The sequence below is a fragment of the Fistularia commersonii genome, chromosome 22 (assembly GCF_037954325.1).
Source record: "Fistularia commersonii isolate RoL2024-O1a breed Wild chromosome 22, RoL_Fcom_v1.0, whole genome shotgun sequence".
Classification (NCBI taxonomy): Eukaryota; Metazoa; Chordata; class Actinopteri; order Syngnathiformes; family Fistulariidae; genus Fistularia; species Fistularia commersonii.
Genome location: NC_141305.1, coordinates 7,329,759 through 7,353,458, shown reverse-complemented (window position 1 = coordinate 7,353,458; position 23,700 = coordinate 7,329,759). Strand labels below are relative to the sequence as shown.

The following is a 23,700-nucleotide window of genomic DNA, read 5'->3' as shown; positions in this document are numbered from 1 at the left end:
CCGCTTATTAGAAACACACTCAAATAAGAGAAAGTCAACTTTATTGTCAACTTTTCCACATACAGGGGAGTTGAGAAGACATCTCGCCATCCCACGGTGACAGGAAATTAACAAAATAATACTGTGCACGTTAAAAAAAGTGCACATTAAACGATAAAGCGAACAATAAACATCCATCGATAAATTCTAAATATGTATAAAGTGCAAATAGATACAATTTGCTGTTACTGAGGTGAAAAGATGAAAGAAATTTAACGGCATAAAACTGAAATGTATAAATATATGTATTGTGCATGTAAGGAGAACAGCCAGAGTTTTCTATACAGTTTGTGCAAAGCAGTAAGTATATAATACAATAGCATCATGATGGCTTTTGCTGTAACTGCACAAATATATCAATAGTGCAAAGAAATCACAATATTGCAGTAATAGTACAGTCAGAATCCAGAGTGTTTTGGGGCAGGGGGGCAGAGAGCAGGGACTGTACTCACACAAATTTGAAATAATTTTAACTTGATATTATTTTGAAAAGTGTGAGAAATCATACAAGGATTAGATTTATTCTATTTTATTTTATTTTATTTTATTTTATTTTATTTTATTTTATTTTATTTTATTTTATTTTATTTTATTTGTGTGATTTTCTCCCAAAATTAACCCACTTGCCTGCATTTTCGACGAATTACAAGATGACGAAAGGAAAAGACCACAAGATGGCAGTATTAATCTTCTGGTAAAATGCAGCCTCACTATTCGGAGATATGCTTCAGGCTCTTTGAAAACGCACAACAATTAAAATAATAAAAGAGGGGGCAGAGATATAAAAGAAACTAAAAGGATTTTTATTTTTTAGTATATTTATTTTGTTCTTTTATGTTATTTTAGTAGGCCACATCTGTCCAATCAGCGCAGGGCTGATTTCAAACTGTCCAATCAGACAAAGGGACGACCGGATTTCCGGCGAATTCAAAACGGGAAGCGCGAGTATTGCGCTTGTTGCAGCTGCTGCAACGAGACAGTTTTACATCTAAAGGTTGAAAAGAGAAAAAGAGACGACGTTTAATCCTTACAGATATGGAGGAAAAAGAAACGGCGCCGGCTTTAACCAGAAAAGGTCAGGAAGCAAGCTCGATCGCAACAGATATCACTTAATGGCTCACGCGTATGTGGACTAGCATTAGCGCAAAGCTAGAACTCAGCTATTCTGAAATAACGCGTATAAAATAAATATCTAGATTTCATACTTCCGTGTAACATGATGTTATTTATCGAAGTATTCGTCTCAGGCAGATCGATCAAAGTTCAACTTGTCAATGCACCCCCCCCCCGGCAAAAAAATATAGATCGCACTACGTATAGACTAGATTGTCCCAAATATTTACCATATTTCAGGATTTTCATTTCCTGTAATTTATTTTATTTTTTTAAATATTCAGTTAATATTTTGCTCATCTCCCCCCCGATTCATTTCACTTGCTCTTAAGTTCTTGCAGAATTGCCTATATCTTTTATATCCCTCTAATGTAGATTCTTCATAGACTGTTTCCATGACAATTTTTTTGTTCAATGTAAAGGCAAGCTCATGTTTACAAAAGGCTTGTATTGTACAATCTTTTTGAACAATCAAGAAATTACTCACCACATAAGCAATACATGCATTCATTCAAATCTTGTCAGACCATGATATGTGTCTGCAAATACTATATCAAATATAATTGATTTATGTAATTTTAAAATACTGCCTCAGGCTGGTGGTGTATGTATGCAATTCTTTAGATGTGCAGACAACCTTTTAAATTATTTTCAAAACCCTGGACACTTAAAATCAAAGTTGTCCAAAATTGTTAAATTTTTAATGAAACAAAATGAAAAAAAAAAAAAAAAAACCAACCAGAATTTTTTTAAATCCCTTGATAACGGGGGTTTTCAGGTTATTTGTTAATAACCCAGTTTTATATTCCCAGGCTAAACACATCAGTGCCTGTAATTGTGGTTTTATTTCTGACGCCTTATCATTTCTCAGTTTTAAAAACTTGCACAGTTGTTTTAGTCACTCAACGGCTGGCATGACCCCCACCGTGTGAAGTATCATCGGGTTGGTAACAGATTTGTGTGATGCGTCAACACACTGCAGTTGATATATTGATCTGTTTAGTTCCAGATCACAGAGTGTGGAACATAATAGTTGTCTAATCACAATGATTATTCATTCCTGATGTAAGCAATGGGAAATTCCCAATAATGCTGAAATGTTTTTCTATCACAGAGCTGCGTCGCCTCAAGTTGGCAGAATACCTGTCTGGGAAGGGAAAGCTGAAACTAAAGAGTTCTGAGTAAGAATACTTTTAAAATAGCCGCTTATTAAACAATGTGTTTTTTTAATTCCTATATTTTAAGGGATTTGTTGTCTTCCGCTCCTCAGATCTCTGCATCGAGACGGCTCTCATGCGGACAAGTGTCTGACATCAGCGTTACAAGTGGGTGCAGTTTTGCTTATGCAAGTGAACATGATAGGGGTGTTTTTTAATGTCTTAATTGTTTAAATATCCATAAAGTGGACACACACACACACACACACACACACACACACACAGAGGGTCAGACTTTGTGAACTGGCTGTGACCCTCACCTTTGTCCTACAAGAGCCGCTTTCAAAGAAGTGGAAAATGGCCACTCATGTTTTGAATCATTCATCCTCACACTTTATTTCAATATTTTACAAAACATCAATGTGGATGTCTCACAGTTGGATAAAAAAAAAAAAGGAAGTCTTTGGTGATGTGGCACTCGACATTGCACCATAACCAACCGATCAGACATTCAGCCTGTCAGCTTACATCATAAACCGTATTCTGTTTCCCACGATTCTTAAAAAAATAGTTGGTTTAACTGTTGCAAACTGATTGCTGAGTCATCAAGAATGGTTGCAGCTCAACTCCTGGTTGAACGATGTAATCACAAATAACCCCTTTGTCAAAGAAGAGGGTATTACATCAGAAAATGTCTTTTTGATCTCTTCCTGTCAGTCGTGTTTGTGGTGAAACCAACTGAAGGGGTTATTATTCTACGTGTCAGAAAATGTGTTCTGTTTCAAGGTCCGTATCTTGCACTTCTGGCGATTGATCAGCAGCCAGCTGGCATTCATGAGCTTTATTTTCTCAGGGAGTGAATGGCAAAGAAAATAAACCTCCCGATGGCTGTTGGAGAGCGAGTAATGGGAAGGAGGCGTGCAAGCCCGGCCAAAACCCCACCAACGCAAACGCACGTTTGAAAACAACCGGCGGTGGCACGGGTGCACGTGCGACGGGGACACGTGAGCGCGCACTGTTTGCGCTTCACCTAAGACAAGGGTCAACGAGGACAAACGCCCGACCGGTTGAATCCCGGCCGAATGTCACAGGTCTCCTGAGGACGACGTCGAATGCGAGCGCGCAGGCGCCGGCCGCCGCTCGCCCAGCGGCCGACAGGAAAACGATCGGCGGGTCAACGCGGAGGCCGACCGCCCCGATGACATTCGCCGCCAGGATCAGCCTCGGCCCGGTCGTCAAGACCAGAACCGGGCTCATCCCGGCGGTGATCCAACCGAGGGACACGCGCGCCCCCGCTGTGGCGACGTCCAGGGTTTCCTCCTCGGTCCCCGCCACGAGGAGAACCCTCCCGCCTGCCGCTCTGAAGAACCCCGCGCGTGGGAGGCCAGTTTCCTCCCAGGTTGACACCCGAGGCCAGAGCAAACCCAAAGTTCCTCCTGCTAGGATTCCCCCGCCTGCGAGCCGACCATCCGGCCGATTGACCTCCACCGTCGCCGCCCCTGCACCGGCGTGCAGACCAGCGCCGGCGAAGGTGGCCGCCAAATGGGTCCCTCCGCCCGCCCAAAAGCCCCCAAGGCAGAAACCTCCACTGGTCACACTGGAGAAAAGAGTCCCCCCGTGCAAAGTCACCACCTCCGGGCCGAAGAGCGGCCACAGCCTCCGGCCGCCCGCCAAGGGGGTTTCCTCCGCTGCAGCCATCGCGCCAAAACCAAAACCTGTGACATGCGCAGTGGCAGGTGGGAAGACGGCGCGCATCTCCGTGAAAGTGGCTCCAACGCAGGCCACCGCAAAGACATCCGGCGCTCCACTCCACCCGCAGAAGGTGCCCCGTCCTGCGGGAGTCGCCCCAGAAGCCGGACGGACCTCTGCCCCCTCCCGCCCCCACACGGCGGGGACGAAGGTGTCGGCCAACCAGGAGGAAAGAATGTAAGTTTGCCGCCGGAATTCAAATTAGAAATAATCGAATGAAATCGTATTGTTCAACAACATGGCGGCTGTGGCTTAATATCAACCGTCACTGGTGAATTCCAGGAGGAAACTGCAGGAGTGGCGGGAAGCCAAGGGCATCGCGTACAAGCGCCCCCCCATGCCCGCCAAGCCCAGGGTGCGGCGCACGGTGGCGGCGCCCGAGTCCTTCTGGCGCACCATGAAAGAGGAGGAGGAGGCCCAGTCCTTCATCAGCGCCGTGGACCGATCACTGGCCGACTGCATCAAGCTGCTCGGGGAGGTACGAGGAGCCGCCGGTAGCCTCGGCATCATCGCACGGCGGAAGCGGGTCTGAAGGGCATCACAGATTCCCGGGAATGATTGTCAGGGATTTAGAAAATAAACAGAAGTCAGCGGAACCCTGACTTACGGGTTTTCCCAGTTACCGGCCGAGATCCGGGTTTCGAGCGCCGTCCGTGAAGTGTTTGAAAACAGTTGGCCCGGAGAAAATTGCGAAATTAAGCTTTGCAATTAAATGTAGCACAGTGTGCAAGTTGCATTTAGCAATACTTTGCAGTATTAAATGTGTAGCGAGTAAATAAAGTGATAGAACGGCAAAAGGGAAAACGCCCTAAACCTCCTCCGTCGCTGCCAGCATCCAATCTATAAGTAAAATACGCTTAGTAAAACTAGTTAATTTTTTTTTTTTTTTTTTACATTCTTTTTTTATATATAGTTATTTTCTATGCATTATTTTTTATGAAGTTAATTTTTTTCAAATTCAAAGACAAAACCGGGGGGCCTGAACCAATTATTAGTGTCTCAGTTCGGTTTTTTTTTTTTTTTTTTTTTTTTTTTTTAATTTCACATTCTTGTTTTATGTATAGTTATTTTCTATGAATTCTTTTTTATGAAGTTAATTTTTTTCAAATTCAAAAACAAAACTGGGGGGCCTGAACCAATTATTAGTGTTTCGGTTTGTTTGTTTTTTTTTTTGTTTGTTTTTTTCACATTCTTGTCTTATGTATAGTTATTTTCTATGAATTTTTTTTTTATGAAGTTAATTTTTTTCAAATTCAATAAAAAAAAAAAAACGGGGGCCCTGGACCAACTATTAGTGTTTCAGTTCGTTTCAATGAGGAAATTGAATTTGAAACACGAGAAAAGGAAGTTACCAGCTCAGTCACGGAACAAATTCAACTGGTAAATCAAGGGATTGCCGTATGACCAAATATCAGCTGTAAGGGCTTTGCGGGTGATGGAAAACTGAAAATCCGTAGAGGTTAAACTCAAATAAATGAGAAATAATCAACCCTGAAAATGAAACAATGTGCGTGTGTGTGTGTGTGTGTGTGTGTGTGTGTGTGTGTGTGTGTGTGTCGCAGGGTTGCCCCCCGTCCCAGGTGGGCGACATCGTGTCACGGCTGCCCCCCGTCGCCCGGAGATTCGCCAAGTTCTGGATCTGCAAGGCCCGTCTGATGGAGCGGGAAGGCAACCTGGGCGTCCTGCCCCTGTTCGAGGAGGCGGTGGGGGCCGTGTTGGAGGTGGGTGGTGTGTGTCTCGGGGCTCAGCGGTCAGGGTTTGGTTCCTTAATCCCAGAAGTCAGACGCAGCTTGCTGATCCGTTTTCTCCTCTCACAGCCGGTGGACGAGCTGCGGACCGTCGTGTTCGACATTCTGAAGAAAAAAGACGACGTCTCAGGTTTTTTTTGCAGTTTTTCCTCTCCCGTCTTTTCGGCTCCGCTCCTAACGCCCTCGAATAAAGCCAGGATTCCACTTCCCCCCAAAACGCTGGTTAAATTAAGAAACCTAAGAAATCAATGGGAGGAAAATGGGGGGAATTAAACGTACATGAGTTGAGGATTGTACTAAAAATACCTCACAAGTATACTGCTCAAAAAAATAAAGGGAACACTTGAACAACACAATGTAACTCCAAGTCAATCGCACTTCTGTGAAATCATAGTGTCCACTCAGGAAGCAACACAGATTCATTTTGACTTGTTTTAAGGACATTACATCAAAGTTGGATCAGCCTGGAATTTGTTTTTACACTTTAATTTTGAGTGTGATTCCTAATCCAGACCTCCGTGGTTGATACAATCTATTTCCATTGATCATTTTTGTGTGATTTTGTTGTCAGCACATTCAACTGTGTAAAGAGCAAAGTATTTCATAAGAATATTTCATTCATTTAGATCTCGGAAGTGTTTTTTAAGTGTTCACTTTATTTTTTTGAGCAGTGTGGTTTAATGGTTACTTTAAAAGTAGCAAAGTACTTGCATATGTACTGCAAGTTTCCTGGCCAACAGTTGAGAGTCGGGACCAAATATCTAAAGCAGCAGTCGGGAACCTATGGCTCCCAGATAATTTTAAGTTGAAAAAAAAAAATCAGTTTGGAACTGATTTTAAAATACTTGTGATATTTCTTCATAATACTGTGTCATTTTAAAGTAAACAGAAATCCGTTTCGAGGATAAATTTAACGGGTCGCCCGTCGGTGGGGTCGGGAACCGATGGCTTCCGAGCACGTCCGGGTCATCGTAAAGGTGAAGAAATCAATTTTATACGCTTCAACCCATGTAACGGAAAAGATGGAGTAAAGAAAAAAAAGACTATGATTGCTGTGCGTTCCAGACGGCGTGGGCAGAGGAATTTACATTTGGGTCTGCGGTATTTTTGATATGCAATGATAAATTTGCATTGATGAAACGGTCAAATATAAAGTTAAAAATACTACTGTATTTTCCTCACTGTAAGGCACACCTAAAAGCCTTATAGTACACACTATAAGATTATAAAGCCTTATTATCTTCTCAAAAACCGACAGTGCGCCTTATAACCTGGCGCGCCTTATATATGGATCAATATTGAGTAGCAAGAGGTGTCGCAACTACAGGAAGCAGCCGCCAACTCCATTTTCTCCTGTAGAAGAAGTAGCCTGCGGTGTACACTGGGATATATGACTGCGTGAAGCACGCATTTTCGTTTCCATCTGTGTGTGTGTGTGTGTGTGCGAGTATCGCTGAAGTAGCAGCGGTAAAAACGGTAAAGGGGAATTCCAGTCCTATCAGTTGTGTGTATAAAAACCCCATAACAGCCCCTTTCAAGAGACACGCTTGCGACGCTGAGTTTAAACTCAAGCCGATCGGTCACGCAGCAGAACACGGGAATAGAGCAGCAGCGAGAGAATTCAACATTAACGAATCAATGGTATGGAAGTGGAGGAAGCGACAAGCTGATGTGCTCTAAGGAAAGAAGACTAAACAGAGTTTCTGTGGGAGCAAAGCGAGATGGCTACAGTTAGAGGGCAAACTTGAACAGTGTGTTGTTGAACAGAGAGCAACAAGTAGAAGCGTCTCTACAGTCACTATTCGAATGAAGGCAACATCGCTAGCTAGCTAGCGACATGAACATCAACGAATTGAGAGGCGATCCTTCTTGGTGCTTTCGTTTTTTGAAACGCTTTGAACGGTGACAAATGGAGTTGGAAAATCATTGTTTTCAAAGAAGGCGGCGCAAATACCGCTAAGAGCTACCGGAACGCACGGTACCGTATTGTGAATGCACTAACTTGTTTAGGGAGTGAACGCAGTTTTCAGAACGGTTGGTTTTTATTCTATTAATAAAGTTTGACTGACTTATCTGACATTTTGTTGACATTCCCTTTAGCGCAGCTCCATTTAGTGGAGCTTCTACCTTCTATTATATGCACCTTATAATAAGGTGCACCTTATATTTACATTTTTTTTTTTAAATAGGCCATTCATTGAAGGTGCGCCTTATAATCCAGTGCGCCTTATAGTACGGAAAAAAAAGGTATATGGCTCTCAAAGAAATATATTTAGAAATATTTGGCTTTTAGGGCTCAAAAAGGGTTCTGACCCCTGTGTTTCTGTGTCCAGCGTCTGACGGGGACGAAGTTCGGACGCCGGGCGGCGAGGGAGGCGACGCGCCAGGCGGCGAGGGCGCACAGAGCGCCGCCACCCCGGAGCCTGTGCGAGCCCTGATTTGCGGTGAGGCAGGAACGTCATCCGTTGTCAAGTTCAAGGTCACGGCTACTCCCGGGTGAGTAGGTGCAAACCGGCGAGACACACTCGTGCTTTATAATGAGCGTCAGCAGAAAATCACGCGTCAGTCGTAATGAACTGATTCAAACGCTGATTCGTTCGGATGATTTCAGCGCAGACTGTCAGCAGATTATAAAAATTGTTCATTGGTCAGCAGGGAATGTCGTTGTTAACCCTGCGCCCCCCCCCCCCCAGCGCCCCCTCCGCCAAGAAGATGGAGCCCACGCGTGTGAACGGCCAGGAGGTGCGCTTCTTCACGCCCGTCCGCCGCTCAGTGCGGATCGAGGCGTCCTCGCTGCGGTACCCAGCCTCCCTGCAAGAGCACGACCTCTGCGTGGCGTCCTACCGCGACCTGATGGCCACTAAGGAAGAGGAAGAGGAGGAGGAGGAGAAGGGAGGCGCCGAAAGCGACCCGCCCGCCGTGGACAACACGATGTACGTCTACCGGCAGAACGACGCGCTGGCGGACAAAGTGTGCATCCAGCTCTTCTGCGACAACGCGACCCCCGCCAGCGAGACGGCTTCAGCCCCGCCAGACGAATGAGCAGTCAAGATGCCCATATTTGGGCGTCCAGTGCCCTGAATTGAAGCAATGCTGTCGCCATCACTACTTCTTTGTAATGTATCTGTACACCTTTTGTATTTGTGTACGCTTTCTTTTATTTGTTACTTGTAATATAGTGATGTCTCGAGACGCTCGTTTGTTAATGTTTTCTTGATCCCCGCCGACTTGAGAAACGCTTTTATTGACGCATAAAGTTCTACACAGAGCACAACATCAGCAAAATTTTGGCTACCGCACCTTGAGCAGGAGACAGATCAGGAACACACCCAGCTAACACTCACAATTCCGTTTCTCTCATTTGTTACAGTTAAATATTCCAGCTGTGCAGCCGCTCCCTGTGGGCGTTCTGTCGTCGTCCCTCCATGTCTGATTGACAGCAGGTCGAACCCTGCGGGACCATCCTTTTTATATTAGTTTTATTTCAATTACCTCTTTGTAGACTTTTTGACTGCGAAGGGTTCATTTTTAATATAGATTTTTTTATACCAGAGGTCAACTGTTCTAAAAAAATAGCTCACAACGGCGCCACTTAGCAGTGACCTGCATCTATTTAATTTTTTTTTTATTTTTTATTGTCGTTATACTTTTTAAACCCACACTCGCATTTGGTGTAAGTTTGGAAAATACTATTCGAAAGAAAAAAAATTTAACAAATTGAGAAAATTTATCTCATCGGATGTTACGATTATCCGCCGAAGCACAGAGACCGTAGAATTATCCACGGGGAGTGTTTTGTTCGCAGCCTCATCCGCTGGTGCGAACCCAATAAAAAAAACGACGTTAACACATGTCGGGGTGTGCCGATAACAGCACCTTTTGATTTTTTTTTATGAATGATTGTTCATATGTTTGTGATTAATGATCACATTGCTGATTTGATACATGTCTGTGTGACAAATAGAGTAGATAAACAGCACCTCAGGATTAGATTAGATTTATCTTTATTGTTATTCCACATTTAAAGGTACATGGTAACAAAAAAAAAATATTTAGCATCGAACCAGAAGTGCAAAAAAAGCAGCAAGTGGGTATAAAATAAATAGAATAACAGTATGTACATAGTATATCAATAACCAAAGGATGAGTGATCTACAGAAAGGGTCCTATGAACATATTTTACAGATGGATATGTGTAGGAGACTAGACAGGAACTATGGACATGGTTTATTGTAGAAATGTCAAGATGATAGGAAATCGTAAAGAAGAAGAAGGTGACGCAAAAAACAATATAAAAATCAACTGTATCCGAACACGTGCAGAGCAGAATCTTCTGACGGATCTAGGCTGGTTGAAAACAACCAAAGGTGTGACCGTGCTTGAAGAGGAACTAAAGCGTAACATTGGTTTCCTTTGAGATCTGAACAATGCAATATCTTGCCAAACAAAATTACAGTTGAAATGCACGCGTAATAAATATAGACTAGTGTAGTGTTGCAGGACGGTCTAGTAGAATAGTGGTAGTAGGAGGAATTAGTTTGTGTTCTTGCAGAACATGTAAGCTGTGTTTTTCTCAGCCGACATGCGCGATTGATATCCAGTCCATTGTAATATCGTGAAATGGCCTCCACCTCAAAGATTAGCTGTCGCTTTATTGACATAACGATGACTACAGCAGCCGCTAAAGCCTGCCGGCGTGTTCGGTACGACCCACTTCCGTGACTTGGCCTTAAAACGACGCAGTAGTAATCGAAAACAAACATCACGTTTTCATGTATGCGGATCTGCAAGATTCTTGAGTTGCAGTGTGTCAAGTTTACAACCCACGATACACGCGGTGAGCAGCGTACAATGCCAGGCTTCCTGCTAGCACTGATCATTTTTGCTAAAAATGCTGCGGATTTGGTGATAAGTTAAAACATCATTTCAAAAAATACGAACGTAAAAAAAAAATTAGCGGCTAGTGAGAACTGGACGTTCTGATGTCCTAGAAATATAGAAGTGGTTGTTCAAAAATATAAATTCCTGCAGAGATTTATGCAACAAAAGTGCCACATATGGATATTCATCTCTTTCCTACTTTGTGACCTTATTGTTGGTAATTATTGCTAGAAACCAGTAACTAATTCAATGTCTTAACACTTCCTGACATCCTCCCCGGATGCCTGGTTGTGAACGATTAGAAACCTGCCCCTCCTCCCTTTTTTTTTTTTTTTTTTTAATCAGAAGCTCACCAGGCGCCCAGTGCACTACCATCAGCTGCTGGAAGCACATAATAATAATAACAATAATAATATTATTATTGTATAATAATACTAATAATAATTATTAATATTATCTGAGAGAAGTAATGTCACTGTGTGTGAAAGGTAGGACTTTGTGGCTCTGGCAAAAATCAGGATATCGACTTAAATTTGCAGGATCTCAGCTGGGTGTCGCCTGAAGTGAAGGTGACCTGAAGAGTCCGGGAGGCTCAGATAGAAGGGCGGCGCTGCTGCGGCAACAGTGACGCCCTCCCAGGTTATCTCGTGCAGTTGATGCAGTCGCAACACTTTTCACTTTAAAAAAAAAAAAAAAAAAAAGATGGTCATCAGACAGCAGGGACACCGGATCGAGTTGGGATGTTTTTGTTTTTTTTTTTACCTTTCTAGCCCTTTTATGGAGACCTTGCACCTGTTGTCCTTGTCCAGGCTGAACTCGGAGTTTTTGAGACAGACGTACATGCCGGGCTCGGCCACCGATGTCAGGTGGCAGTAAGGGTCTGTGTAATTTCTGAGGCATTGAAATAACTCCTTGGGATAGGAAGGGGACCTCAGGCACTGGGTCTCGGTCAGCTGTCGAGACGAAGAGGACAAACAATGGTCAGCGTCGGGATCTGAAGTTGGGGTTCAAGGGAGGTAAGTGAGGGGGGAAAAACAGGAACCAATAAGAGACCGGCGTTGGTTTAGTTTTTTTGACCGTTTCGACACGGGTCTGATTTTTTTCTGCAATAAAAAAAAAAAAAAAAAACGACTTCCTTGTTTTTTTTGACCGCCTTGACCCCTCGGTAATCCCCGCCAATCCTCGTTGGAACTGCTTCTATTTTCGGATCTGGGTTAAAAGGTGGTTCCTTTTTTCTATTTTATATATATATATGAATTCACATTTCCTAAACAGTGATTAACCCTCTGCTCCTGTGTGAACCGCAGCTCCAAGTTGGCAGCATCCGCCCACATGGCAGGTGTGTGTGTGTGTGTGATATCTAAAATGAAAACAATCAATTAACCTTCAGATTTTGGTTGTCCGCCGTCAGGGCAAAGTACTTCTCGTTGTAGCAGAAGATCAGCCGGAATGTGTTTTTCCCCACTCTGATGCAGAAGGCGCGAGTCCCTGGAAGGACGAGAAGCGACAGATTTTTAGCTTTCCTCCCGGCCGGATCCCACCGGATTTAAGATCGAGGCGTCGGGGAAGGCGGGGAGCGGTGACTCACCGTGTTTTAGGGGGTTCTGGATCGCCCTGGCGCACAGGGTCAACCTGCCGTCCACGGCTTTGTTGATCATGGCGCAGGAGCCTCCCCACACGCGCAGAAACCCTAACTGCCGGCATGAACATTGCTTCAATTCTTTCATTTTGGACTGACGGTTGCAAAAGGCGGGGACGTTAACGGCTGGAGAGAAAGGCATCGGGACGACGGCGATAGCAGATGGATCTAGGTTGAAGGAAAAAAAAACACCTGAGTTCTTTGTTTACAAAATCGGTCCAGCATCCGCTTTGCAGACTTCCGCGGCGCGAAATCACGACGGCGTTATCGCCCGGATCGCCCATTATCGTCTGGATCAGCCCCTTTAACCCTCGTATTATGTTAAGGGTCAATTTGACCCATTGGGTCAATGGGTGAAATGGGTCAAATTGACCCTTAACATGATATGAGGGTTAAAATGATTGAAACCCACAGTGGCGTGATGAAACAATGGTTTTAGAAATTCAGAGAATGAAATCATTTTTGGCACCTGGCAGGAAGCGCGGTAGCCTGAGGCTGCTGTCAAAGTAGAAGTGATCAAAAAGAAAACGCATGAAGCTGTCTGGAAAATATGAAATCAATCATTTGATAGTTTAATTAAAAAAAAAAAAAAAGCAATAAATCAAAAAAAGAACAGGCCCCCCCCAGAGGCTTGAGAGAAATGAAGGTTTATCAATGTTTTGTTTACTTGCACATATATATTTTTTAGATTGATTTTTATACACTTTTTATATTGATGCTTATATTTTCTCATCTTGAACCCTTTGAGTGGAAGCTGCTGCTACTGAAACACAGAAAGCAATTTCCCCTTGGGGATCAATAAATTAATTCTGATCCCGATTGATCGACATAAAGAATTTCCTCTTATCTGTGGTCGTCAGCCACCACCAAATGGATTTTCCTGCAAACCGAAGCAATTCATTAAACGTTATTATGCTGCAAATAAAAACTCCCCTATTTTAATATCATCACCTGATTTTGATAATAATTATTATCATTTTCTATTATTATTATTATTTTGAAATGCATTCTAGAAGAGCACATTTTTGAAGCGGATGCAAGAAGGAGTTAAGAAAATAAGCATTGCGGATAATTGGCAGGTGTGCACACACACACACACACGCACACACACGAGGAGATGCACTTACCTGCGGTTGGTGATCAGTGGACAGGAGAAGGTGCGGGTGTTGGATGTGCGGGTGCAGAAGGAAGGGTTTCCGTCCATGCTGTGCTCAGGGAGCGGGTTCCCTTTTTAATCCCGGATCCGGTGCGGGACGCGGGGCGGGGCGGGGCCAACACACCGCTATTATTCATTTCTTTCTTTTTTATGACTATGACACTGCAAAGGCGGGGCACTTTTCATTTCCTTTTTTTTTTTTTTTTTTTACATACCTGTAAATTTTCCATTAGTTTTAGCACCTCCACCACCACCTTTATCTCCATTGAATACATTTTTTTTTTTTTTTCTAATTTCGAAATACAGTCCAGTGGTTTTCTTATCTTCTTTTCTGTGTGTGTGTGTGTCTTTGTGTGTGTGTGCGTGTGTGTGCTGGGCAGCAAGGGGTCAAACACATTTTCTAACACATGTTTGTGATTGTAATGAAATAGATGATGCATCCAAAAAAACAAACCAAAAAAAAAACAAACCTCAAACTCTTTGAAATTGTTTTCACGAAGCTGCAGGATGGAAGAAAAGCCTTATCGCTTCATCTTGGCTACGTTTTCCTGCATGACCAACCATTGCTGATGTCAACCAGGCTGTCTTGGGGATTCCCTCACACTCACACACCCACACACACGTAACCAGTTGGTTAATAGTGATAATGAAATTACATAAAAATTCACCGAACTGTCTTAGAATCCCTGTTTCTTGTGCATTTTTTAATATTGTATAGCAGGGGGCGTTCAAGCAACGGTGTGATCGTGCTGTTCTGGTATTTCGAGTTTATAGTAAAAAGTCAAGAAATTCACACAAGCCTTGCTCAGAGGACGGCCACGGACCCAGATGGTGAGACAATTTCCTAATCCTGTAAGGGGACTTATCGATAAAATATATTCTTTGTGGTAAAATGTGATGCTGTTTACTCTAAAAAGCCACTTTCTGTTTGTTTAATTTGGATAGGATGGAAAAAAATGCCTGTATGCTGCTATGTAAGTGCCCCACTATGTAAGAGATAAGATAAGATAAGATAAGATAAGATAAGATAAGATAAGATAAGATAAGATAAGATAAGATAAGATAAGATAAGATAAACTTTATTGATCCCCATAGGGGAAATTCCTTCGTCACGGCTGCCTAACACTTATAATGTCATAAATAAATATAAATACGAATAAAAATATAAATACGAATATAAATATAAATATAAAAAATAAATACAAAATAATAAATATAAATATAAATATAAATATAAATATAAATATAAATATAAATATAAATATAAATATAAATATAAATAGAGAGACAGTTAGAAGACAAAAGATAGCAAAGACATCCAGCAACAGCAACAATCAGGAATGAGAATTGACAAGATAATGGAACAGTGAGGGGGAAATATAGCCAACCAGAACTAAACAACACTATAAATAAAGTGATATAAAATGTAATATATATATTATTTAAAATATAAATAGGCAGGTTGCATGTGTGCTGGGACCAACAAGGATAAGAAAGACAGCAGAGTTCGTGCATGATGTGACTGGATGAGGTAGTGAGGTTGTGGAAGCAGCACAGGTGGTCGGAGTTATGTGTCGTCCGGACGGCTGTTGCACAATCCGACGGGCACGAAGGAACGTCTCAAGCGTTCGGTTCTGCGCCGGGTTGGGATGAAGATGCTGCATATCAGCCAGCGCTTGTCGTGGGAGGATCGGGAAGCGAAGGGAAGGTTTGTTTTGTTTTGTTTTGTTTTTTTTTGGTTTCCTCGTTTCTTTGTTCCTCTACATCATTGTTGACATTTTAATTTCTAAATTTCAGGAAATAAAGGACCCCCAAACATTCATTTGAAATTTCAGTACATGATTTTCCCCCAGCTGCACACACATACACACACACTCACACCATCTGTTTTTTTTCAGTTGTTAACACTCCCTGTTCAGAGGGAGAAGATTGAGTTGCTGTGAGGCAATATGATGATGATGATGAAATTGAAAACAGACGGCAAATTATATGTGTGTGTGTGTGTGTTGCATGCATGCGTGTGTGTGTGTGTGTGTGTGTGTGACATCGGGACCTGACCTGCTATTCTGAATGACTCCAATAAACCCATTGCGCATGTATTAGTCAAAGGCTCCTTGGAGTTCAAACTGAAATGTCTGACTTCCATCTTCAACCCCAACAATAAGGATGTATCACTTTTGGAATCATGAAAAGTATTTACATTCATTATAATGAGCCTCTGTGAGTATATCACAGCCCATAATACTAACAACGAGTACATAAACTCGAAACGGTATTTTTCGGCTTCCAAATTGATAGGGGGGTTGTTGATCTAAGGCGGGTCGCCTGTCAATTTCTGGACTCCATCTACGTTGACATGCAATTGCTGTATTTTAGACGACTCAGTTAACACTCCTCAAGACTTCAATTTAACCAATCAACTCGTAGCTTTTATTTTTTGTTTTTTTTTTTGTGGGGGGGAGGGTCCATGGAAGTATGTGTGCATGTTGAAATGTGATGATGAACTCCCCCAATTAAATTCTAAAAAAGCAGGGGCCTCAAAAAGCAACACCAACGTGGTAAAAAAAAAGAAAATTCTAAAAAAAAAAAAGCTAAATGAAAATCAGCTTATAATCTCCAGTTTAAGTGCTTTGTAACCGGAGTCTTAAATACTCAACCTCCTGAGTCTTTCCCCAAGACCGCTTCATGCTTGATGTGTTTGCAATAAAAATAATCCAAAGGTGCTGTTGGATTTCAGGGATTAAATCATTCTGACAAAAATAATACCTTGTGCCAAGTCGGATTACGCAGACATCAGTATGTGGTGTAATGGATTTATCACTTTTGATGTCTAGCGTGTCGGACGTGCAGGGACTGAGCCAAGTAATGTCGGGTCAGGCTGACAGGGGAGGCCGTTGTGTTGCGCCGCAGGTCGATATTTCAGAATTCCGCTATTCATCTCATCACGTCAGTCTGGAAAATCACAGATTAAACCAGACGAGGCATTAACCCTCATATTATGTTAAGGGTCAATTTGACCCATTGGGTCAATGGGTGAAATGGGTCAAATTGACCCTTAACATAATATGAGGATTAATTGCAATACAAACTAAAAAAAAAAAAATTTTTTTAAAGTCTTTCCAGCCTCTAGTTTCTCTAAGAAAGGCTCGTCTTTTGGTGAAAATTCCCAAACTGAGAATTTCAAGCGTGAATTTCAATAATTATGCACAATTGTGTGTGCACAGTTGACCAGTGATGACCAAAACAATGGTATTGCAGTAGTGAAAGTACAAAGTATGTTTTGTCGGGCAGTAAACGTAGCCAGGCATGTAAATTCTTTCTAAGGGCTTGACGTGGTAAAAGGTGATAACCGGGAAGGAAGCGGAAAATAAACTCTTCCGCTCTGATACGAAGAGTGTGAAGAGATAAAGTTCTCCTCGGACTCCTTCACGGATGGAAGGGCCGTCCCTTCCCAGGCTGGAGGACGGTGCAGTCGGCAACCCGACTCCGACCCTTTGACCCGGAACGCGCCGGTCGAAGCCTCACTTTAATCAAAAACAGTACGGACAAGCCGTAAAAATCTATTCATTTATTTATTATTTAAATTTGCTAATACCTCGCCAAATTTGCATTCGTCTTTTGATTGTAGAATCTTATATGTTGTCATGATTTTGGAGGGCGAACGCAAGGAGACTCAGGGGGGAATCAGGCGTTTATTTACAAGGACATGAATGGTGGTCTGCGCCGGGTCCAGGTTCTCTCAGGAGTAACGGTGGTCCGAGGAGCTTGCGAGGAAACGCGTGACGTACACAATCTGGCTTAGAAAGGCCGACGACAGCCTCTTAACCTCTGCCTCTGGTGGGGAACCGCAAAAAACGAAAACCCCGGATCCCAAAAATCTCCCTCGACGGCCGACACCTGGCGGCCCAGAGGAACAAGACGGGAGGGAATATTCCAATATTAGGGATGGATCCAAAATGAAAGAACGAGTCACCCAAGAAGGCCATTGCCTTTTCAATCCACAAGATAGTGGCATCCCCAAACCGGGCGCCCCCTGAACACCCCGGACGGGCAGGGGGGCTCGGAAGTACATCTTTGACTTGGGACGCATGGAACGTCGGGTGAACACCGAGTTTTGGAAGCAGGCAGAGACGAACCGCAGTTGGACCCATCACGGAATCCAGGGGCTAACTTCCTAGAAACAGAGTTCCTGTTTGTTCCCTTCTGCCTAGGCGAACAGACCGGAACAGGACTCTGTTCCCGGTCAGCAAAGCGGCAGTTCTATTCAAAGGTGCATTGTAGCTGCCGACCAGGTATGTTTGCAGCGATGGATCTGATGATGGACTGGAGTGACTGCAGTGTACCTTTTGTCCGCAGGGCTAAGTGGTGGCTGGTAGCCCAGGGAGATGTTGAAGGGAGAAAGGCCAGTAGCAGCAGGCAAGTGTGAGCTGTGAGCATACTCGAGCCAGGGCACCTGGGCGATACGAGATGGAGAGGTTGAACCGGGAAAAGAAAAGAGACCAATGGGATCGATGCGAGTTGAGACGTCTGGTAGACTGTTGGTAAGATAGGTTTTTATGATCCGTCCAGACTGGAACGGGATGCTCAGCGCCCCCCAACTGATACCGCCACTCCTCCAATGTAAGTTTGATGGCAAGAAGTTCCCAATTCCCCGTATTGTAATTTCTTTCGGCAGGGGACGATCCGCGAGAGAAAAAGGCACGAGGGTGAATTTTTCCATCAGAGTCCGTGCGTTGTGATAGCAACCGAATCGACCCCCGTTTCAGAGGCGTCAACCTCAAGAACAAACCGCTTGTCGGGTCGGATGAGGACGGGTCCTTGGGAGAACCTCTTCTTTTGGTCCAGGAAGGCTACGTTGGCTTCAGGAGACTACGACAAGGTGGTTTTGGTGGCGGTGAGAGTGCTCACTGGGGAAGCAGAGCTTGAAAAAAAAGGTAGTTCCGAAAGCTGAAGAAAGACGAGGTAAAGTACATTTTTTCTTGATGGTGATTCTGTTTAGTCTCTCTTCCAGCCCCCAGGAGGAGACGAGGAATGGCAAAAAATACCTGCCAAGGGTGATTTATGGATGTACTTCTCCATGGCTTCTCTGTTTCTGCTTGAAAAATATTAAAGAGCTGACTGATGGATATCGGTGCCCCAGGGAGAAGATATATTGCACAATCATAGGGACGGTGAGGTGGTAAAGAAAAGCCCTTGCGTTAACTTAAGACTTGGCTGAACTCATGATATTCTTCAGGAATGAGTGACAAACCGTTTCAGTGCCTTCGGGGCTAACGGAAGGCAGACTTAATGTCAGTTAGAAGACAGGGACTCGATTCTGAGTTCCGACCGGTGAACGCGTGGATTGTGGCGTCGGAGCCACTTAAACCCAAAGACGATGGATAAGCGAGGCGCGGGGAAGACAGAGGAAGATATTTGTTTGCGGTGTTTTACAGAAATTATCGATCAGCGTGACCGATCAGATTCTGCTCCCAACTGGAACCAGTGAGTGCGGCGAGGTGGAGGGAGTTGCCGTTAAAAACAAAGAGTGGCAGGGAGCAGGAATCTGGGAGATGTACCTGTTCTGAGGTGGCCTGGCAGCCTTCCCGCATCTGCTGGCAAACCCTCCCTTTGTGGCCGAATGAGACAGGAGGTTACGAAATGACAGGAGGATCCACGGGGGAGGCATTAGTTGGATTGAATTCGCTGCTGCCGACCTTCCTCCGGGGACAGGCGGGTCCGACCGACTTGCATTGTTTCTGGTTCCGGATTGGTAGACCCTTGTATTGGAGAGCTCCCTCAAATAGGCGGATAGAGAACTCAGAAACATTTCTCTTACCCTGCTTAACCCCAGCGCGTGAACCAAACCATTAGTGATATCTTGTTGCTCACTAAGGGACATGAGAGCAATGTTATGAGATTACTAAACTGTGTTTGGACAGGACTCCCCTGCTGGGACATGATTTTGGAAGGTACCCGACCCAAATGCAAGAACACTCTGGGGAGATTTAGTGTCTTTATCGCCTTTTTTTTTGGGCCTGGGTTGTCTCAGGAGTCGTGGGGATTTCGGGAACTTGCGAGGAAAGGCGAGGCGTAGAGTTCTGGAAAGAGGAACCCGCGGGGAGAGGCGAAACGTAGACCGAAAATCTGGCACCGAAGGGCTGACAACAAGTTCCTCTTGCCTGACGGGATGTGCAGTGCACACCTGCTGGAGTGGAGAATTGCAAAATTCGATTACCCCGGATCCCGATATATACTGCTCAAAAAAATAAAGGGAACACTTGAACAACACAATGTAACTCCAAGTCAATCACACTTCTGTGAAATCATAGTGTCCACTCAGGAAGCAACACAGATTCATTTTGACTTGTTTTAAGGACATTACATCAAAGTTGGATCAGCCTGGAGTTTGTTTTTACACTTTAATTTTGAGTGTGATTCCTAATCCAGACCTCCATGGGTTGATACAATTGATTTCCATTGATCATTTTTGTGTGATTTTGTTGTCAGCACATTCAACTGTGTAAAGAGCAAAGTATTTCATAAGAATATTTCATTCATTTAGATCTAGGATGTGTTTTTTAAGTGTTCCCTTTATTTTTTTGAGCAGTGTATATCGGACATTCCGACCGATTTTCATATCAGTATTCGAGCTGAGACACATTGAATTTTTTTTTCAATTAAACTTACGTTTAAATTTCCAAAGTCTCACACAATTTTATATATATATATATATATATATATATTTTTTTTTTTTACTTAAAATACACAGATGTTGTCATTTTTTTTTTAAATAATTTATTATGTTCTTCGGGGTTCTCAAACATTCTGACTCTTAGCCCGCTGACCGTCCCTTTTTCAGTTCTTGTGACTCTTTGGATTCTTTTGTCTTTGACTAGCAGATATTTTTGTGGCTAATCAAACAAATTTGCGAATCTGAAATCACTTTCTCTCAATTATCTGAGGGTAATTTAATGCAAGATGTAAATAATTGATTTCCTTTTTTAAATCCCCCTGCAAATTACAATCATTTTTTCCCCCTTGTTACATAATTTCTTATTCAATTATTTTGGGGGGGGGTTCTTGCAAACTTCAGTTATTTTCCTTTTTTTTTCTTTTTTTTATAATTTGATTAAAACTTTTAGCAATATGTTTCCCTTTTTTTGTAATTTTATCATTTTTTTGCCAATTTGGGAGATAACTTCTAGCCCATTCAAAGTAATTTGTTTGTTTCCCTTTTCTGTAATTTATTGACTTTTCAAAGCAATTCGTTTCACTAAATTGTAATTTATGGAGGGATTTTCAATATTTTTGTTCCCTTATTTTTTTGCAAATGACTTGCAAAGTATTTTCATCATTTCTAGGTAGCTTCATTTATCTTGTCTTTATCTTTTGCCCTTTTTGGGTATAATTTTGGGTCATCTATTTACAAAATTCTCTGTAAAAACACATCCAGAAGCTCAAACCAATTGGAGGGAAACTTTCTAAAACATACAATAAGCCAGACACCACTTACCTTCACTAACCAACAACATCCTGAAGCATATTATTGAGGTTTTCAAGCGAGGATTTGTGTCTTTTTCCTAATTTATTGCCAGTTTCTCTGGTTAATTTAGCTCGGCTAGGGAATTAGCAGATCAAAGAAGGGGAGTGTTATGTTCTGTTGAAGAAAAGAGGAAACAAGTGTTAGTTTGATAGCGTCAGCAAAGTGATTCACTGCAAATCAACTGCAATAACAGTCACACATCCAGAGGGAGGACAGACGCAGTGATAAGTAACTGGGTTTTATGCCAAGGATGGGTTTTTAATTGCACGCCCGATAGTAACCTCTTTTTATTTCTTTCTCAAACCCCATACAGGAATTTACGAGGCCCGCCGAGGCAACATTGGCGTATTGCAAAATAGCACCGAGACGTGCATTTATTGAAGTATGGTGGTATATCAGCTGCATCGGGAGGATAAACCAAAGGTCTAAATAGCAGAGGTTGTTTTATATTTTTGTACTGTACTTGTCGGTTAGATCTAGAGGGCAGATTTAACCCCGGTAAGTTTAAACTCCCGCCTGAATTTGGTTCATAGCAAGGGTTCACGTTATGCACAAATGACGAGGAGGAAGCCAGATTCTGAGAGTTTGGATCTCACAAAACTCTTTCTGGCGTTGAGGATACGGCTTCTTTTTTCTCAATCATGTAACAAATTCCACGTAAATCCTCCCATTTTCACAGCTATCTTCTGCGCAATGAAAATGCAGGATATGACCGTTCCCTTTGTCCAACTGACCGGCTTCCGAAGATCTCCTGTGGCGTTGTTGTGTTGTGGTAGCGCCCCCTCAAAAAAAAATAAAATAAAATAAAATAAATAAATAATTTGGTAACCTGTCATCTAGTTATGTCCCTGACTACATGATAGGTGGAACAATGACTGAATGATTTTTTTTTTCATTTAATTTGTTTACTAGTATATTGCCCTTGTTTCTACAGCACTTAAATAGAAAGCGTTTTAGGAATATAGTTTCCATACCCCTTGTTAAGTCATTCATTTTTCCATCGATAAATTATCTGTACCCTTTATACTGCAGTTATACTCCGTTTATCACTGAGACAATCAACCATTTAACCCCGCTTTCACACGTTTATAGATATAATATAACCATTCACCCTTCACACAGACGTTCAACCTTTCACTCACTCGTTTAAACATATAAGGAAAACTATTCAATCGCTCATAAATGTGATGAATTTTAGAGATATGACCCACATACAGACACGGTACATCAAAATGGACAGGGTTCGAAAAATTAAGTTACTTGCAGAGGGACGCAGGGCAGTAAGAGGCAGATCGAGAGATTCCAGGACGACTGCATACATTTTCTTTAGAACGGAGATGGGCAAACTTTTTGACTCAGCGGCAGCATTGACTTATAAAATTTGAGAGACGGGCCGGGTCAGCACAAGATACGATACATATAAAAAAAAAAAAAACGCATTTGTTAAGAGTACATTTCAGACTTGTCTGACATTTGCTTTGAAAATAAAACCAGCTTGTATTTGAAGGCTCGGACGTTTGCTTGCATTTCATGCACAAACCGGTTTTTCCCTTGTAGCTTCACATCATTCATGTGTGTCAGTATGTCCACAGTAAAGGCTAAATCACAAAGCCAATCTGTGTCATTTAGCTCAGGAAAACTCTCAAGTAGCTTCATAAATGAAACAATCTCCTGTTTGAGCTCCAACATTCATTGATCCAATCGTTCAATCGTTCACGTCAAGTATGAAATCTGTGCCGATCTTTGGCGGGCCGGATTAAATAGACCGACGGGCCAGATGTGGCCCGCGGGCCGTAGTTTGCCCACCCCTGCTTTAGAACCTCAAGCAAAGCCAAACAAGCTCCTAACCGGCAAAAGAAATATCTGGTGAAATTTCCCACATGGAGGGGTGGAGGTGGGGGGGTGTAGTTCTTCTCCAACGACAACAAAGAAACACGTGGCTAAAAGAAGTAATGCTAACAGGAACCAACAGCATGACCGGCCAACCTTGTACAAAGTACAGAACATAAACGAAAGAAGCGGTTCAGTATAACAAGGTGCAGTTGAAGGTTTAAAGAGGGTTTAAAAAAGACTTTGGACTTTTGCGGTCAAAAGGTGATCGACTTAAAAAAACATAACTGCGATGGAGATTATTGGAAACCAAATGACTCACTTTTACAAAATAAACAGCTTCAGAAGGTGTCGAGATAGATGATCTCACTAGTTTTATTTGAGTTTACATTCTAGTTTACATATGTTGTACATATACATACATATGTTATATTTGTATTTGCATAATGTATGGCACTTTATGATAAGGTTTGGGACTTGTTTTAGTTTTTCGCGACTGTTCAGCTAACTTGATGTTAGTTTTTATGACAGTCTTTTTGGTACAGCGGCGCTGGCGGGAGTTTTCCCCGCACTCTGTAAAAAATAAAAGACGATTCAAACAAGGCAAACTTGTGAATTCCTTCTGAAACATGGGAAACGAAGAAGCTGCAAAGTTAAACGCAACAGAAGGAGACCAAGAATATAATTGACAAATGGTGGAAACAGACAAACACAACAAACAAATTTTGTTATTTTCTTTTTTGTAATTACAAAATTTTGGACAGTGCTGGAAAATTTTTGGGAAAATTTATGGACAGAGAATATCTCAAGCTAAGAGAGCAAAGGAATCTCAAATAATGAGACTATTGGAAATTTTATATTCT

The 23,700-nt window shown here is 42.6% G+C and overlaps 2 protein-coding genes and 1 long non-coding RNA gene across 3 annotated transcripts; 2 read left to right on the top strand and 1 right to left on the bottom strand.

The window, feature by feature from the left end:
* The first annotated feature begins 978 nt into the window (after window positions 1-978).
* Window positions 979-8,996, top strand: ckap2l (cytoskeleton associated protein 2-like). The gene is made up of 9 exons (XM_086169209.1): window positions 979-1,114; window positions 2,267-2,333; window positions 2,423-2,477; window positions 3,163-4,235; window positions 4,341-4,536; window positions 5,621-5,779; window positions 5,876-5,936; window positions 8,140-8,302; window positions 8,500-8,996. The coding sequence occupies exons 1-9, from the start codon at window positions 1,075-1,077 to the stop codon at window positions 8,846-8,848; spliced, it is 2,163 nt and encodes a 720-aa protein (XP_086025335.1). The 5' UTR covers window positions 979-1,074; the 3' UTR covers window positions 8,849-8,996.
* A 797-nt stretch (window positions 8,997-9,793) lies between these two features.
* On the bottom strand, window positions 9,794-13,595 carry LOC147221567 (uncharacterized). The gene is made up of 5 exons (XM_086169141.1): window positions 13,454-13,595; window positions 12,276-12,494; window positions 12,072-12,175; window positions 11,450-11,640; window positions 9,794-11,364 (listed from the first exon to the last, which is right to left on the bottom strand). Exons 2-5 carry the CDS (start codon window positions 12,466-12,468, stop codon window positions 11,328-11,330), a joined length of 525 nt encoding a protein of 174 aa, XP_086025267.1. The 5' UTR covers window positions 12,469-12,494; window positions 13,454-13,595; the 3' UTR covers window positions 9,794-11,327.
* Window positions 13,596-18,237: 4,642 nt separating this feature from the next.
* Window positions 18,238-22,912, top strand: LOC147221566 (uncharacterized). The gene is made up of 3 exons (XR_015107867.1): window positions 18,238-18,416; window positions 18,494-18,653; window positions 21,321-22,912. It is a non-coding gene; the product is annotated as an uncharacterized LOC147221566 (long non-coding RNA).
* The last annotated feature ends 788 nt before the right edge of the window (window positions 22,913-23,700 follow it).